This window comes from Lepisosteus platostomus, chromosome 7 (genome assembly GCF_059453375.1).
Source record: "Lepisosteus platostomus isolate fLepPlt1 chromosome 7, fLepPlt1.hap1, whole genome shotgun sequence".
NCBI classification, from domain to species: domain Eukaryota; kingdom Metazoa; phylum Chordata; class Actinopteri; order Semionotiformes; family Lepisosteidae; genus Lepisosteus; species Lepisosteus platostomus.
This window is the reverse complement of record NC_142617.1, coordinates 58324564-58342710: the sequence shown is the minus strand read 5'-3', so window position 1 is coordinate 58342710 and position 18147 is coordinate 58324564. Positions and strand designations below refer to the sequence as shown.

Here is an 18147-nt window from a genome sequence, read left to right as displayed (position 1 = left end):
TCTGACTAACCCCCTACTTCTTTGCCGAAGCACAAAGGTGAAGAGCTGCTGCTGTGGTCTTGCTAGAAGAGGATGAGGTTCTGAACTGGCCGGCACTGCAGATCTGGGTCAAGAACCACCAGTGCAGAGATAAGCCACAGGCCACTTCTGACATTTTACACACAAAGTTCTGGGTCAAAATGAATGACTAAAAAGAAGACAGATTCGAAAAAGAAGTGTTCTCTGCTTAAAGGATAATGATAATGATAAGGCTTCATCCTCTATTTAAGAAAAAAAATGCAGAGACTCCTGACAAATCCCACATATTGCTCAGACAAACAAAAATACTGTTATATTCTTTCTCTTGGGCTGGATTTCTTTTAAACAGTTCAATTGTTAAGCTTGTAGATGGGTGGAAGTAGGCCAGATGAGAACTACAATGCATTTCTTAGATTTTGGAGTCTTCTTCTCCAAATTCATCCATGTAGACTGTATATAGTCTTATGAAGCCTATAGTCCTGGTGTGATATATGCAAACTAAGGATCCAAACAGAAGTGCTTTAATGCCTCTGCTGCATGAGCCACTGCCATCATCTTCCTTATTTTACTTTCATCACATTCGATAGAGACAAAGAAAGTCAAGCCCAGGAACTGCCAAAGCCTCACAGCAAACACAAATATGACAAGTTCTTGCAATGTGTTTATCTACCTCTTGTCTACCAAGGTTAATGTATATAAAGGGGTCACAATGACCTAGCATGTCCCAGAAACAACAGAGTGCGGGCCCCACTCACAGTTTGCTGTCATATACTTTCACTGTGCCAAGACATTGCTTAATAAAGAAAAGATCAGTTTCTGCAGGGGATATGTCTGAAATCTACATCCTACGTAAGGCCAGACTTATACTTATTTCTCTTTTTCTTTAGACTGCTGCTTTTGTACCACCCAGACATCGCAGTTTGTGTGATGAAGTAATAATGTGACGGAGTTTTTAGACACTGTAACCTTCCTTTTTTGAGCACAGCCTTTGCATTGTGAAATAACTCCTTCACACAACATCCCCTTTAGGTAAAGCCCAGCAAAAGCACAATACCTTAAAAGCCATTAGAGAAGTCTTTAAAAAGCCAAAGTGCACCTTTTCAGTTTAACTGGAATTAATAATAGTTGGGTATTGTCATTATTCTATCTACAGATAGAAAAGAGGAGATCAAAAGTAATTTAAAAAGGTCCTAAAACTAGGACTTGCCAGTTCACAATAATAAATCAGGATTATGGGAAGTTGCTCTTGGGAAGTAGCTATTGACCAATAGAAAAACAATCTATGGTAATTACATCAAAACCTGACAAAATACAGAAAATAGTAAAAGGACACATGAAATTAAAACACCGGAAGAGTGTTCAGAATTTTTTTCAGAACATAAATGAGATCCTTACTAATTATACCTTCTAATTATAAATCACACCAAAGAAAGCACAGAGTACAGAACTGGAACAAATTCAGATACCTCTTCTTTTTTCCCTTGAGTAAATATCATTTTGCACTATTACCGATATTTACGTCTACAGAAATTTTCAGCCACAGAGTAAACACAGTAAGGCTCTGTATCTAAACGTCCTTTCCTATGGACTGTATTACAAATGTTAATGTGGCTAGATATGAAAATATTACAGAATCAACCACTACTTTAAATGATTATGGGGACACAAAAATACCACAGGGCTACAGTAACTAGAAACAGACTCGGACAGAAGACAGTGGCTGCATTTTTGTTTTATTCCATCAGAATGGTTTACATTCGTTTATAAGGAGCTATTGTCTGCTCTCCTAGTTATCTGATTCCTCTTACTCAAAACCTCATCACCATGGCCTTATACCCTTCATCATCTCTACCAGAACATAACAGCGCAAGATGGAAAACTTGTCCCACTGGTAACATTTTTTTTCTTTCAGCATACTGGGGTGAGGGCTATAAGCTAGACTAAATAGTTTTGATCTGTTTCTTTCCTGTACAGCATAGTGCTTATATCTCAGAAGAAGGCTGACAAGTTAATTTCTTCGGTAGCTACTAGTTTTGCTTCTTGCTTCTGAGATTTAAATAGTTCTGCTCTGCGACGCACACCTCTGATGCAGCAGTAGATGGACACATTTGCTGTTCTCCCTCTTTAAACTGTGAGTGATGCCACCTCTTCAGGCAGGAGTGACACCCTTCACGTGGCCAGTTCGTTTGAGGCTTTATAAATTCTGAAACAGTGTCACAGCACTGAAAGGTAGTCCTATACAGTCCTAGAGCAACCATTCTGGAACTCGGTTGTCTGGAGAAGTGTTTACAATGAAAGCAATCTCCCACTTCTAGACAGGTGTGCTCAGAATAAACAAGAGGATTTGCTTCACTGCAGCTCTAAGCATTTCTATTCCTTAACCAGCATAAGCAGATACAATGTGCACATAAATGGAGGGATTTATGGCGTGTTTTATTTAAAGGACATGGTGCAAACTGCTAACGCACTTAAGGCAAACTAACTATGCTTGCAAGAAGACCCTCAAGCAACAACATCAGGATTCCTAGCAGGGGAAGAGCCTGTAGCATGGCAGCAGTAAACACTTCGCTTCTTACTTGCACAGTGGTAGACCTCCTTAGTGTTGGGAGCTTTGTTGCAGTGGTAACACTGGGCTGAGAAACCGGTCACAGGGCTGAAGAGGTGTCCATTGAGGGTTTTCTTGTCTTTCTCCTTGGCCTCTTTTTCTTTTTCTTTTGCCTTCTCTTTATCTTTTTCCTGTATTGGAAAAAAAAAAATGCCAGTGTTGGGGAAAGAAAACTGAAAAAAATCCAATCCCCAGCTATATCACTAATCTCCTCTCAAGTCCTTCTCCAGGCTGCACACTGAGCGGTCAAGCAATCATTCTGGTGGAGGACTGCCAAGTGCTTCCATAAGAACTCCAATTACTACAAGCCCCGCACACTCTCGTTGGGTAATTACAATGTGTTTAAACTCATTCTCCATCTACCTATGCTGGCAGCCAGAATCATTAAGCATCTAATAAGGAGATAACCAACTGAGATTTCCGTTTTAATTCTCTTAACTCTGAAAGAGAAAGGCTATTGAAGGATTTTTTTTTAACTTTACATAAAGCCTACAGTTAATAGATTCACAGGAGGCCCACATGGGACAATGTTCTGTAACTATCTTCTGTGATAGCGTTATTTAAGAAATAACGACTCCATCTGAATCTAAGTGAAAAGAACCACGCATGCTCAGAACAGAAGACTGTTTACACAGTGGGTTCGGAAAGTGCTTTATCAAGACTAAAGGAAGTGTGAAAACACTGAGATCTGTGCGTCACGATTGCAAGTAAAATGTGGAACATGCTGCCTTGGTAGTCATCACCTATACTCTGCAGAACACAGAATGTGCTAATTGTCTTTCTGATGAAAGAAACTAATACATTAAACAGTCACAATTTAGAGATCTGCCTTTTAAGACAGAAATCTGTAAAGCATTCTTCTGTCATGACACTGGCACCTCATTCAGGCAAAAATAACAATTCAGCTTTAAGTCTGTTCCCTATTACTGAGTTTCCTTTCCCATCTATTGTGATTGTTTCTTTTGAAATGTACCTCTTTAATGTTACCAAACAGGTAGCAACCCAGGACGAAATGTGACATTCAGCTGAAAGCATGTTTGTATTGCTGTAGTGCTTGCAGAAAAAGCAAAGTAACAAGATTAATTCACAAGAAGATAAATTTAAATACAGAATACGAGTCACATGGCAAAAGATGTCCTGATGACGAGACCTGCTGAACATGTTTGAAAAAGAACAATGCTACCAGAAACCCCTGCCTGTACACAAGAATAGCAAAGCGCATTAAATGGGAAACGACTGCTTTTATTACAACCAGTACATATAAATACAACCTTTTTCATAAGATTTAGAAAAACTGTGACAGATCAGTAAGACAGAGGAAGAAGCTGCGATTGCTTCACTTTTCAAATAAACAGGAAACCCCTTGTCTGCCAAAGACAGAGAACCAAACGTTCTCAACAGAAGCATTTAATAAAAGACCATTCCGACGTACAAGAACTCAAATACAGCAGACCACACAGACCAAAAACAACTAGATCCTGCCCAGGGGAAAGAGCTCAGGTGCCAGTCGCCTACCTCCAGGCTTCTCAGCCCCACCAGCCTAGCTGTGCGGTACTGCACTTCAGTCCACTTGCTACACAACATCCCTGCCAGTGTGGAGAAAGGACCCTCCAGTCGGGGACCAGAGCTCAGTGTGCTCTCACACACACTCCCATGATGCTGGCCTGGCAGGCAGAGGAAGTGAGAGACTGGATGCAGAGGGTGCTCTTTTGTCCTTTCCATCAAACTTTCTCCACCAGCTTTCTTAAAGGCACAGTGCACTCACCCACCACACAGTGAATATGTGCCATTTCTGTAGTTTTATTACAAGCACAAAACCAAACAGGCTTCAGTGAAACACAGTATAATGTTTTTTTTTTCAGAATCCACTGGAATTGGCTGTGCTCTTTCCTGGGTGCTACAGTTCATGACTATGCAAGAATAGACATATTTTATACAGTACTCTTCTCTTCTAGCTGCTGTAATTCATAATTATTGACTTCTCTTTATTAATAATGTCCATTAAACGGGAGACAACATTTTCTAAATGTCAGCTTCAGTATTGGAATTAAAAGACTTCTCATCATAACGAAGTCACAAATCTGCAAATGACAAAATGTTGTCCGAGTTTCCTTGCAAACAACCCCCAATACCTACTAGCAGCTTGACGTTGGCTCACTGACAAAGCCATGGATTTCCTTCCCACTGCATGGTCATGCACACACACATACCGCTAACACATGAAAAAGCTCTCATCTTTGACAAGTGTCTTTGACTGCTAACAGAGGCTTAAAAAGCAAGCATGCAATTCTTGTACTATTTACCAAAGAGCTAGCGCTTTAACACCAGCCAACAGAAAAGGAAGCTACCACAGCAAGGCCGATCTTCCTGTTGCACTTCCCCTAATGTGATGTGATCAGCTGAGTGCGTTTTATCTTCAACCTCAGGAGCTGGGGGGGGAGGGGGAGGAGGGCTGAGATGATTTCACTACATGGCAAACTTTAAAAGCTTTATAACTATTTTAATAACTTCAGGGACTATATTGTACACTTGCTAGCACCAATTAATTCACCACTCTGTATCTACTTAAACTCCTAATAGAAACGGATTTCATGCTAGTTTGGAACAGAAACAAAGGGCCACAGAAACATGCATTATCCAACTGCACACTGGAGTTACACACCATAGCATATGAAGATCTGCAGCTTTGTCAGAGAGAACACATCAGTGAAAAAGCACCATGCACAAAATTGAGGACATACAACCACCTCCACATCCCCTTGTTTAGGTCATGCACAAAATCTCCTTCAGCTTTGTGTTCAGGGTAACATAACAGCATGAGTCCCACATAGCCTACTGCACCATTTGCATTGAATGGAGGATTGATGCAGCTCTCATTGGACACAGGTACCTGGCAAAAGAACTTGAAGCCCAACTGAACCCAGTGGAAACTGACTGGTTGGGCAGGGACAACAATCGTCCATAAAATAAAAAAAACTCAAAAACCATCAAATTCAGGACCAGAAAAGTCCCAAATATTCCTCCCTATATCCATGCAGCCTTATTTACAGTATAAGAGTAAAACTATGTCCCAATATTATTTGTGTATAATAGTTTAGTGGCTTCATTCCTTTATGAGTGCCCCAATCTTTAATCCCTGGGGAAATTCAGGAATCAGGTGTGTTCTCAGCACTGTTGAGAGGTCTTCGATACAGCGATGCTCACGAGCTGCCCGACTCACCCTGGTCTTCTTGCTGCTGTACATCTTGCTCTTGATGTAGCTGAAGGTCCGGCTCACCTTCGTCGTCCCCGGCTTCCCGTCCGCGTCCTTCAGTGAGGCGCTGGCAGACAGGTGCTCATCGCCAGCGCTGTTGAGAAAGCCCCAAGCCACAGACTGAGCAGACCTTTTAAAAAACACATCCTCCTTCAGGCATGGCGGCCTGCTCACGGCCCAGGGGGATTCACACATCGTGTTTCAAACACAGCATGAAAGATTCAGGCTTTGCTGCACGAGTGCATGGAGGGTCAGGGGCTGAAGTGCTCTTACATCTACTGAGCCTTGCAGCCCATTTTCAGCCGTGACCCAAACTCTTCTGACAATGGTGAAACTCAACACACAACATTAATATATACCGGCACCTATAAGTGCCAGTCGGCCAATTGTGAATGGCCCATAGTTTGTGATCTGTGGGGTTTGACTCGGTCCACAGGGGATCTTAATTGCTGGATTGGATCGCTGAGGTCCAACAGAACCAGGAAGAAAATTACTTATGAGCACTAGGGTTCAGGTCCTGAGAGAAAGCAGGGCCCATCCCAGAAGAGAGGCAAGAGCCAACTGGTTGATATCTGGGTAATCCTCAGATCACGAGAAAGCTGCTACTGTATGTACAATACATTTATTCTGGATTCTGTTCAGAAATTCACAAGGGTAACACATATAGTAACACATAGTTTTTAGTACTTCTGAGAACTAGATGAGTCATTTCTAAAAGTAAGGTATAATTAGGTACTGTATGCTTTTATACTACAACTTGTAGTGTACACCCCAAACACTACATATTCAACTGATTCTCTTTTAACCACTGTCCTGTTGAGAACCATGTCAGAAGGCCATTACCTGTATCCCAACGAGCTGGACATGCTGGTGGATGATTTTATGTCTAGAAGGAGAGAAGAGTGGGGATTAGTTAAGATACTGGAACTGGCAGTGACAAGCAGGAACAGCAGTGAACATGAACCCCCTGCGTACAACTGATCAGAACTGGACAGGAGGGACATGGGAGAAGGATCTACCTTGGTGCCTCTGAAGATCAGAAGACATTTGCTTATAAAGAAGACAGTCAATATGTACATTGCATGCTCTTTTAAAAATGTGGTATCTAATTAAATTGGCATGAAGCAACACTAAAGTAACACACATACTACAAAAAAGGTAATTTCTGTAGGATGGGAAAGATACATAAAACAAGTTAAACTCAAGGCCAAATGTAAAAATGAATGCTTTGTGCAAGGCCTTGTAAGGCCTCGTCTAGTTATATAGGCACATTTTATTTATGTCCCATATCTTTCTTTCTGTGCATAAAGAATTGTTTCATTTTAACTCAACTAAAACATACATTAAAACTCATATAGTAAGAGGTTGCCAGGTTCTCAGTGATGCACAAGCACCATTAAAACAGCATGACATGAAAATCTTAAAAGAAACAGTACTCCAAATTTATAGTCACAGTGCAGCACATGAGTGAGAAATGCACATTGCTCGTTGAAAAAGAAAGAACGCTTTTGCACCGCAGTAACCTGCACGGACTATTGCACAGTTTTCACACCCAGAGGGATTCCCCCTTGATTGTCCGCTTTTCTAGAGAACATTCTCCTTCGTGAAGATGAACCATAACCCCCCAGTTTTTCAGGTTCCAGTTAAAAGCCAATCAATACATGCAGCGCTGGAGCTTTTTAAAAAACGACAACGCTCTCTCTGAAACTAGGGGAGCTCAATCACCTACTGTACGTTCTTACAACAAAAAAAGGCTCACAGGGCTCCACCTTCCCCTGCACCACAAACCTGAGGGTGAGCAGCTCCTGCTGCTGCCCTCCTTGCTTCAGGACATAGGAAGCTTTTTGTATCTTTAGGTTTGTGCACCAGCACTCCTCTGCTGTGCCATCATGCTCTCACACCTACTCAAATGACTAGACTTCATGGCCTGCAACGGGAGTTCCACAAGTGTCCTGCTGCTCACAGGACAACAGCATTGCCAACAGGGCAAAGCCACAGATATAGCAGCTCCATTGGAGCTCCATTAGAACAGCTTTTCAGCTCACAGTGTTTCAAGCAAACAAAAGTGTTCAAAGGTCTGTCTCTCTGTTCTTGCTGCTTTGCAAGACTCACAGGACCTCACATGCACGCAGCATGGAAAGTTTCTAAAGGTAACTATGTGGTGTTTAGCAGCTGCTAAGTCTAATATCTGTACTTGAAAGGGTGTGAATAGCTCAAGGATAAACACTAAAATTATAACCAATACAGAGAGCTTAAAAAAAAAGACGTGCAATAGTCCCAGGACTCCTTTTTTTAAAAGCACGGGGATCCAGTCAAATGGAAAAAAATCAAAACACAAAAACCTCCAGATATGAACAGCTGTTGGGTCTCTGCAGTTATGCGTAAAAGCACTATCCGAGCACATTACTCTGGTCTCCCCACGATTTTAATAACATCTCCATTTACACAGAGGCTGTTCCAGATCTTGAGAAAAAAAGAAGGGGAGCGGATGGGTTTTCCAGATGGCTGCCTGGATTCCTGTCAAGGTCTCTGTTCTCGGCTGCAGCCTTTTTAAAGGGGCAGTCGGCAGACTGAACACTCAGTGATGGCCAAGAAGTGCAAAACTCCAAATTTTGGATTTTGGAGAAAAAAAAACCACTCTGCAGGATTAAAAAGGGGGGAAAAGGGTCACCATGTTGTAGCCAAGCTCTCTCTCCAAGAAGACAGAAGACCAACCTTACCAAACTGCAGACTTGATGAAAACATATTGTCAGTTTCTCTCTGCCTTTGCTCTCCTTAACATCAAGAAAATAAACTAAAACCACTTCTTCTTCTCCAGTAAAACGAACGGGAAATTTGTAAAGTGGGTACAAGCTACATCAGCACTGTAATTCTCCTCTAATTATGGGCTGCATAGAAAGACTGCTTGCAGATTTTACAGAATTTCCCTTCTTTTCTAAAACATTGATAACCCTAAAACTGATATTAAGTGTTCCAGTAGCTCTGAATTCAAGCTTGTACAGCAGTTCTTCAGTTACCTAACTGGGAGTTTTGGACATACAAAAGCTCCCTGAAGACGAGATTAGCAATTATTTTTACTTTCCTGTTGACAGAAACCATGAACAACAAGCCACAAAAACGCCATGCAGCAGTAACGCACCAACGAACAGGGATGAGTAAAAAATGACCAGATTATTAAGACAATCAAGGGGCAAAAAGTGTCAAGAACGACAGAACGTAGCATTCCAATAAACAGAGCATGCGCTTTATAAAAGCTTAATAAAACAGAGTTTATGTAAGGTTGTTAGTATCACCAAAGGTTTCTGGAGAATCGGAGGCCAAAAACTTCAGACTATCAGGATATAGAAACCAAGCTTACTACCATTATCTTGTGAACAAAATACTGTATTAGTTCTCTTCACATTCTGATAAATAACATTTAATTGGGTTCCAAAAGGCTTAAATACAGTAAAAAAAAAAAGTTTAAGAAAAAAGCTCACGAAAGAAAGGAGAATTCAGTCAGTTCTGTACCAGTAAAGATACAAAAATCTACTTGAGGATCATACAATAAACAGCAAAAGGAAGAGGTTTTTGCTTTGAAGGAAGGAAAACAGTTGAGATCTGCTGTTGGCCAAACAAAACTTTCTCCCACAACAAGAGTTACCACGTCCCCCTTAACACCTCTAGGAGGGAGATGCACGAGTGGTCAGGCACATTAGCTCTGGGAGATTAGGGCTGGTTTATTTCGAGGGTAAGGTCACGTCCTTTAGCAACAGGGGTGCAGAACACTGAACAGGGTGGGGTGCGGCCATGAGGGCAATGCGTGAGCGTACTTACTGTCCGACTCCTCCTCATCACTGGATGAAGAGCCAATAGAAAAGACAGTTTTAGATTTGGGGAGGAGTGGAGAGATGTTGAAGGAGAAGGAGATTCGTCTCTTTGGCCGACTCCGTCCGAGCGCTGGGGTTTCCGGTAAAGGGCACAAAGAAATCAAAGCATGTACTCATTAAAACAGCACAGGGACATGGACAGCCACCACCCCTCGTCTAACTACAGGTCCAACCCCTTTCAGGTGCTTTACGCTTGAAAATGTCATTCAGTTCTAGGGACGAAACCTCCTGATGAAAACACCCGAGGGGAATAAGAAAGTCCATTAGAAAAGAGAAGCCAAGAGATCCAACCTCCAGAGGAAGTAAAAAAAGCCAGGAGTGAACCCCTCCATTCACAGTGAAGCCTGCTTTCTACAACACGCCACAAAACTGTCATTACAGAGACCGAAAATATTCATGTAACAAAGTCAAGATAAGAGAATCATCACAGGCAGCTGGTGCAAAGAGAAGTTGTGAATTACAAGTCTTAAAATAATTGGCTGCAAAAACTCCCAGTGATTGACAAGTCACTTCATCTCACTCTCCAGCTCCTCTGCACGTCACCACAAGAGAACACAGGACAAACTAAAGACCCCCAGGGCCAGGGCACCCGTGTGAAGGAGAACAAGAAAAGGTAGCCATTGCCCCAGGATACTCACTGTCCAGTCCAGTTTGGCTGATAGTCAGGAGAGACACTGATTTGGTGAGAGGTTGAGGCAACGTGTAGCTGTGTCCCAAAGGGCGAAGGCTTTCCGATTTCTGTTTTAAAAGAAAAAATGAAACATCACCATGCTTCCCAATTAGCCACTACAAAATGGTTATTGTCGTCATAAGCAATAAACTATTTAATGTAGCACCGACAGATGCAATCATTTCAAAGGGCTAAATTATGGTCAAAAACATCAGCGACTCTGTCAGACTAACGCCTGGCCATGCTGATTACCTGGCTGTCCAGGCTGCTGTTCTCCCCCAGGTCCGACTCCTGCTCCTCCTCGGTCAGGGACACCAGCGAGCCTCTTTCCTCGTTCTCCGGGAGGGGAGTCCGGCGGGCATCTCGGGGGGAGATGCCCTGCGGAGGAGACTCCCTCCCGGGCTGTCTGTCAGCCGACAGACCCTCCAAACTGTAACTACCAACCAACAATACAAAACAGGGTCAGCGCGCAGGTCTGCGACGGAGTGCTTCCGAGACCCTGCAGGGCTGGAACTGTTGCAGCTCTTTCAAACACGAAAAACAAGGAAAAGTTTGAGCTTCGCCAAAAAAACAACATGCTCCGAGACACAAATCGAGGGAAATTTTTCAGTTCTGGAAATACCACGTGTACGTTGAAACCACAGATCCAGTGCACTGCCCCCCCCCCATGCGCCTGACAAGCCAAAACTGGACCTTTTCCACATGCAGCATTCTTGCTATGACACCCTACAGAGCCACAAACAAAAAGACAGTGTGACAGAACAAAGGCCATGCAAGTATAAGGTTTTCCTGTGATTGGGGATAACGCAAATAAAGCAAACAAAACATACAGCATTCGTTCAAACAAAATCTCTAGGAAACCAGACTCCTATTGGATAGGGGTCTGATGACGTGATTTGTTTTGGGAAATACCAAAGGCAGATTCATGGAAATGTTACTTAAGAAAAAAAAATGAAACTGACATTATCCTGCTCATTTGATTTTCCTTAATTTCTGCCCAGAAAAGAGCAATATGCCAATGACAAGCACCTTTTGTGGACATATACTGTACAAATGCCTGCAACTGGTCACACACAAAAACGGGTCACAATTCTATGCAGTCTTGTCAGTTTCCCTAGATCTGAGCAGTTAAGAAGACAGGCGTAGAGAGGGGGGATTCTTTTGCTGGCAGAGAAGAAAAAACGTTTAAAAAGACACAAACAGCCACTCAAGCATGGGCAGCTAGCATCCATTCCCACAGCACACCTGGACAAGACAGGGGCAAGCCCAGGAGAGAAACAGGACACAAACGGAACTCGCACATTGGCGTCTTTGGATATTGGCACAGAGACACTGAGCCCAACTAAAAACATTGAGTAAACTACAATAACTCTCATAATATTGTTTACCACTGTGTTACAGATATCTTTCTGCTGAATCACTTGTTCAACAAGGAACTTCACACAGGTCCATAAAAAGAATGCTAACACATTGCATATCTATATCGTATCCTAATTCAGAAAAATACTTTAGCAAAAGAAAGTATTCAACTGCTGAACCACGATAACAAAAAGAAATGAGGAAACTAAATGTCAAAGCATAAAAATAACTCACCTCGCATCCGAATAAGTAACACAGATGCGTATATTAGTCATTTCAAAATGTTCATGAATTCAACGATTCCTTTGAAAATGTCTAACGGCTTCCTACCAGCTTCTTCAAAACCAGAAAGCCACAGATCCAAAGTCTCATTACTTTTAGCAGAGCAAAGAGAATACGCAGGCACAACCATGGTCTGATGAGCAGGAAGTGTGTGCTCACTGCGTTTCTGCTTCTCTGAGGTCTACCAGGCCAGCCAGCCGGGCGAGGTGCGGAGACAGGGGAGGAGCACAGACAGAGCACTCAGAAGCCATGCAACGTTCTGGCCATGCCAAAGCTTTCCTGTCCGCCACAGCGCTCAGCCGTGCACTTCGCCCGTCTGTTTTGGAGGAGGGCACCGTCACACACCCTACCTTCTGTTACTAATCTCATCCACGGCAGGACTGAGAGGGACGTCCGAGGGACACCAGCTCATACTGGCGGGGCAAGCGGACAGGGGTGGATCAGGAGAAGCAACACAGGAAAGGACGGAGTTAATGGGATGAGGAGAACTAGTGGAATGATTCCAATGAGAAAGGGATGGAACATCACTGAGTTTCTCTCCTTTGTGATTAATGGCCTAGCCCTAAGCCAGGAACGGCCCAGGTGCCAAGTCTTTTCAAATAGTTTAGAAGGTTTTCACCCTGTCGGGAAGCTGTGATGTTTTCAAAATGGGCTGTTTCCATGACTGTCACCCCATCTTGCTGCACATCTGCAGGTTCAGCAGTACTGCTAACTTACTCCAGTAAAGTGCTTCGCAACCTCCATCTCTTCTTGCAGAGTAGAGCCACAAGCTTTTTATAACTGAAAGGTTTTAACACAGCTTTCAAGCAACAACTTCCTCACTTCTTGGGATCTCATGAAGCAAATTTAGAATTTTACTTCCTACGGCAAATTGTGAACACATCTGATGGCTGAAGTGTATTTTGCAACACTGTGGGCTTCTAGGAAGGTGTAAATGAGTATGTGAACTTTGTTACCATCTTTCTGCAGTTTATGCAATTAAAGAATAGTTTTGTTCATAAGAATAAGAAAGTGAAAATATCGTGGCAATACCTTCTTCTATGAATTGGAGGCTTCTTAACAACATCCCCCAGACTTCTTAATGAACTGAAAATGAATGATGAAGAATGATCAGATGAAGGAATTAGAAGTGCTAATGTCAAAAGGGTGCAGCATACCTGCAAGATGTTAGAAAAACACAGGTGTTCTATATAACCCGAAGGACATAAATCCTAAACAATGTAAATATTACATATATAAAAATCTATAAATAAGCTGAGCCACCCTCATAAGGGTGTTTGATAAGCAAATATAAATACATTAATTATCTGGGCTTTATGAACAACTGCAGTGTCTTCTCCAATTCTCCAAACCTACTTTTCCCCAATGCAAGAAAACGTCAAAACAAATGGTCATTGAACTTTCCTGCTCTTGCCCTTTAAAATTGAGAAGGATTTGTCTCTAAAACCTTACAGCCACTACATGAACTATTTCAGTCAAGCCGTAGAAAAGGCTTCTCCAACAAACATTTACTTGTGTCACTGCTAACAAGTGCACATTGTTTCTTTTTGTGTTTCCTGTCATTCCAGCAAGTATGAGGTTTCCTTACTAATTATAGGAAAATGTAGTATTAAACATGTCACCTTCCCATCTCATCACAGCTGCCTGAGGCATGTAGAAAACATATAAAGAGAATACAGACACTTCATCTAACCTATACACTCCTTGAAGATGCACTGCACCATTTCACAAAAAGGCAAGGAAATGAAATTAAAACAGGAACAAAAGGAATTAAATGAAAAGTCAAGATCAGATGACTGATTAAGAGGAGGAGGGTAATTGTTTTTTTCTCCCACCAAACAGAGATTCCCCAAAAAAGGAACTTGACTTCTGAGAACTACCAGGACTGTAGATGGATTCACATCTCTGAAACTGCCTCCTCTGTTTCCTCAGCACTCAGTGGGACCTAACAGCTGGGTGCAGAGGCATGATTAGCAGCAAACAGCCGAGGAGAGCTGCTTCTCATGGAATACAATGGGGAAAGAGAGTTCAACTTCCCACTCGGCCTTTTTACCAGTTCCTCAAACACCACAGAGGTTCCTCTGCTGTTAGTAACTGGGCAACAATTTGATGAGTAAAAGAAGAGTGAAGAACCTTTGCTGGAGATCTGGGACACTTTTAAGCTATCAAAGTCATTAGCTCCTACGAAATTACAGTATGTAGCCTGCTGTATTCAAAATGAGAACTGTTATCACTCTTGTGTTACATTTTTGAGCTGAAATAAACAGGATCCACAAAAACGAGCGCCCAAAGAAAATGCAATGTGTGGGTGATCATAATGTATTGGGATTCAGTCAGTCACATGCCTAAAACAAAGACCAGAAAAGGCAGTTTTTCATAAATAAGTGCTTTCCCAAGCAGGGTGAAGTTCCCATACTCAGTGCTAAAACATCAGGGAATACAGGCCACTTTGTCACATGTACTGTACAAAGCTCTTAACTCTTTGCATTAAGATATCCAAAACTCTAGAAGCATTTTCCCAACAACAGTGAATATACAGCAGACAGTAGTATACTGATGCAATGTCTTAAATGCTGTTAAAAATCCAATCGAATTCTCTTTCAGTGGTGGACAAAGAGATAGTGTAAGGGCAATGGTAATACGACCTTAAATTTTTTATTCACCAGACTACTGGTGGTCTTCATGGCGAAGAGTTTTTCTAATTAAATTAAATTACAAAAAGAAAAAAGAACCATGCTGGCAGATACTAAATAAACAATCCTAAATTGCACCGCTAATTAAGAAATGGAATGAATCGACTGTGAATCTGCACTATCTGGCCTAGAGTTCAACCTTCCCTAATAGGCTGATTAGGAAAACCACATCACACACGGGGCCCTGGGGCCTCCCATGCAAGGCTCAGGGAGAACAGCGTTCCCACAGGCACATGCCTGGCTTTAATAAGACCTGAGCTGGGCGACTACAGGAGCATGGTCCTGCCTCTGTGTGCCGAACACTCAAGGCTCCAGCGTTTCTCTTTGTTCAAGACAACAAGGGCAGACCAAAGGATAGGGTTAGGGAATATTCATTACAAAAGATCTAAAAATTACAATGTGGTGGGGGGGGGGGGGAATCTGCCTTTATTGTTTATGCATTTGGTATGTGGGAAACTACTAAAGCAACATTCCTCATCAGGTCAGTAAATCACCCATCACACCTGCAGTGCAAAATGCACTTTTCTTTATCTTGTGACATCAGCAGCTATTTAATCCCCTGCTTCAATCCCAAGTCACGTCGGCTACGCAGCCCAGTGAAAAGGCCAGGAAGTTCCGGGCGCACGGCGGCTCCTGGAAGGGCTGTCTGGACCAAGAGGAAGGGGAAGAGGTGAGGCGGCGGGCAAGCACGCGGCCGCGTGGGGCCCACCTGCGCTGGCTCATCTCGGCCTCCGGCCCCAGGTTCCTGCCGGGCCCCCAGCTGTGGCGGCGGAAGGGGGAGAGGGAGCGGATGGAAGAGCGAAGGAGGGCCGAGCGCACGGGCACCTCGGTGAGCCGGTCCTTCTCCTCCTCCTCCGCCTCGCAGCCGCCGGCCGCGCGCTGCCCCTCCTCCGCGCCCCAGCTCCTGGCCTCCGGGCCCCGCTCTGGGGTGGAGGTGGGCGGCCCGTCCGTGGAGGAGCAGGACACGGACGCCTCGCTGGTGCTGTCGCCCGTCAAGGCCTCGTCCCCCTGCGGGGGAGACACACAAACAACCGCCGCCGCGTTAGGAACGCGGAAACAACGTCGAAGGGCCGTCTCGAACGTCGAACCGCTGCCACGAGGAGCGAGGCCTCCCCAAGGTCCAGAGCCGGTAGAATCGCTCGGTCAGAGGGGCTCCCGAGGGGCTCCAGTCCAGGCTCTGCCGGTTTCAGGCTGCGCCACACGGGGAGTCAGCCCAGACCGCGCCTCGGGCTGGCCGGCCTGCACTGTCTCCACTGGAAGGTGCAGCATTCCTGATCTGCTCCGCCCCTCCTGCAGTGTCTGTATCGCATCACGTGGCGGTTAATGACAGCTGAGAAACAAATCACCGAGTCCAAAAAGTGGGGGGGATTTGAGGTCGAAAAATTATTGCAGCCGATTCCAAATACTCCTAGGCCCCAGCTAGCTCTGTTGGGGGAGCATGAGACTCAATCTCAGGGTCATGGGTTCGTACCCCACGTCGGGCGCCAGGTCCTCCATGTTGGAGGTTGGGCACAAGACTAACAACCCTGTCCCGCAAAAAACTAATGTTACGGTAACAGCAAGGATGTTGCTGCCCCTACATGCCGGAAGGCGTAACGGGTGAACATCCACCAAAATACTTTCTAAAAATACGCCAAATGACCCGTCATTCTTGTACCTTGTATGATAAAACTGTCAGAAAAATGATAATGGTCTTCAGGAGTGCACTGAGTACGTGTCTAACCAGGAATTCTTTGTACCAGAAAATGCTGTCTGTAATCACACGAAACAGACAGCATTCCCCTGGTCATCAGGTACCGTTCTCTCTCCTCTCTCCGCCCCTCAGATCATACTTCATTTTAATCATGTGCAGCTTTCACTGAGGCTTGAAGGCTGTTCCTGCAAGACCAGCTGAAATCAGCTTTCCAGCCCAATAATGTTACATAACTTGTAGAAATGCAGCCTTTGTGAAATTGTAGATGGCAGCAAGACTAGATCATTTCTATTAAAATATATTATCAGCTTTCATTTAATGAACTTGTGCCAATCCCAAGCGGTAAATAACGAATGCAGTGGCTTCAAGATAATAATAATGCTACACTTTACGAGTCTTGCACCATGGAAAACAGCTTCCAGAACACATGACTCAGCATGAGGTCATTAAAAAAAAACTAATAGTTGACAGCAAAAGTTAGCTCCTCCTAACGGAGCATTAGGAACTGTGGGTAATATTTCCAGTAGAACCGCAATGCACTATAGACCTTGGTCTATCACAACTTATTGGACATTTCTGTTCTTTCAAATCAAAAATGTTCACCGGTGCAATCAAGCCTTCATTTGTCCTTGACCTCAGATACTTGAAAATATATAGCTTCATTTTTTCCAAACCTTTATATCTTCGATATTTACAATTCAGATGTCTTTTAAAAGTGTTAGTGACTTCAAGTCGAAAAATAAAGGAAAGCCACCACAGAAAGGGGAGAACATTTCTTCATGTAATAATACTTCAGAAGACTTGAATGAGGTATTGGCTTGACTGCCATAAACAAATTAGAACTTCAAAGAGCCTATTAAAATAAATAAACACCTGAGGAATAAAAATACTACTGCATATAAACACACTGTGCAGGATTTCTCTTCAGACTTGGACAGAAAAGCTGTAGTCAAAAGGACGTTTTCCTGTCCAGTGCAGCTGTAGTTTCAGAGAGCGACTAAGTCACTACAGAGACACAGAGGGTTTTGTTAGGGAGTGTGATGAAAGCCTTCTATTCATGTGTACCAGAACTGACTTCCATTAAGGCAAGGGGGAGGGGAGGGAGTGGTGATTGGGGGGGTGAGGTCATTGTTTTGCCGTGTGCCTAGAATCCCTTCAGAGAGCCCATTGACGTCACAAGACATCGGCTCAGCAATGGGAAAGGGTTCAGCACAGCCCCCTCCCGCCACAAATGTTGCTTTAATGTACGAGCAGCTCCTGGCAAAGACCTCAGGGAGCCTGGAAATGACAGATACTAACTCCCACTTCATATACCAACACTGTTCTTCGGGAAGAGAGGTACGGCCTTATAACAAACTTATCAATCACTTAATGAGGGTAACAGATCTTTTAAAGCACAGGCAATATCGTTGTTTTGATAAGATCTTCTATTTTCTAGAGAAGCATGTAGAAAAATACAGGATTTTGCCGAACGAGGCAGAGACTTTTTGTGGACAGACGCTTTCGAGATAATTAAATACAAATGCTGTGGTAGCACAGTCATATTCTGTGATTAGAGATCTCACAGGAGGACAAATAAATCTGAGATCATCATCGAGGGAATGGAAAGACGTAGCCGTCACTGCAGCTCGGTAGGAGTGAAGTTATCCAACTGCACCCCCACCACACCTCTTAAAGTGGTTTTACAGCTTGTTCCACAACCTCA

The 18147-nt window shown here is 43.5% G+C and overlaps 1 protein-coding gene across 6 annotated transcripts in view; it reads right to left on the bottom strand.

Annotated features, from left to right (window-relative positions):
* Window positions 1-18147, bottom strand: part of LOC148659324 (A-kinase anchor protein 13-like) — a 117785-nt gene that overhangs the window by 21243 nt on the left and 78395 nt on the right. For 3 of the 6 annotated variants that reach the window (XM_088641430.1, XM_088641429.1, XM_088641431.1), the window contains 9 exons: window positions 15459-15757; window positions 13089-13142; window positions 12407-12469; window positions 10668-10851; window positions 10384-10483; window positions 9693-9815; window positions 6720-6762; window positions 5844-5970; window positions 2595-2754 (listed from right to left, as the gene is read on the bottom strand). In XM_088641430.1, coding sequence (XP_088497556.1) covers window positions 2595-2754; window positions 5844-5970; window positions 6720-6762; window positions 9693-9815; window positions 10384-10483; window positions 10668-10851; window positions 12407-12469; window positions 13089-13142; window positions 15459-15757 — 1153 coding nt within the window. The remainder of the gene's footprint in view (window positions 1-2594; window positions 2755-5843; window positions 5971-6719; window positions 6763-9692; window positions 9816-10383; window positions 10484-10667; window positions 10852-12406; window positions 12470-13088; window positions 13143-15458; window positions 15758-18147) is intronic. The other 3 variants (XM_088641434.1, XM_088641432.1, XM_088641433.1) reach the window with 3 other exon arrangements.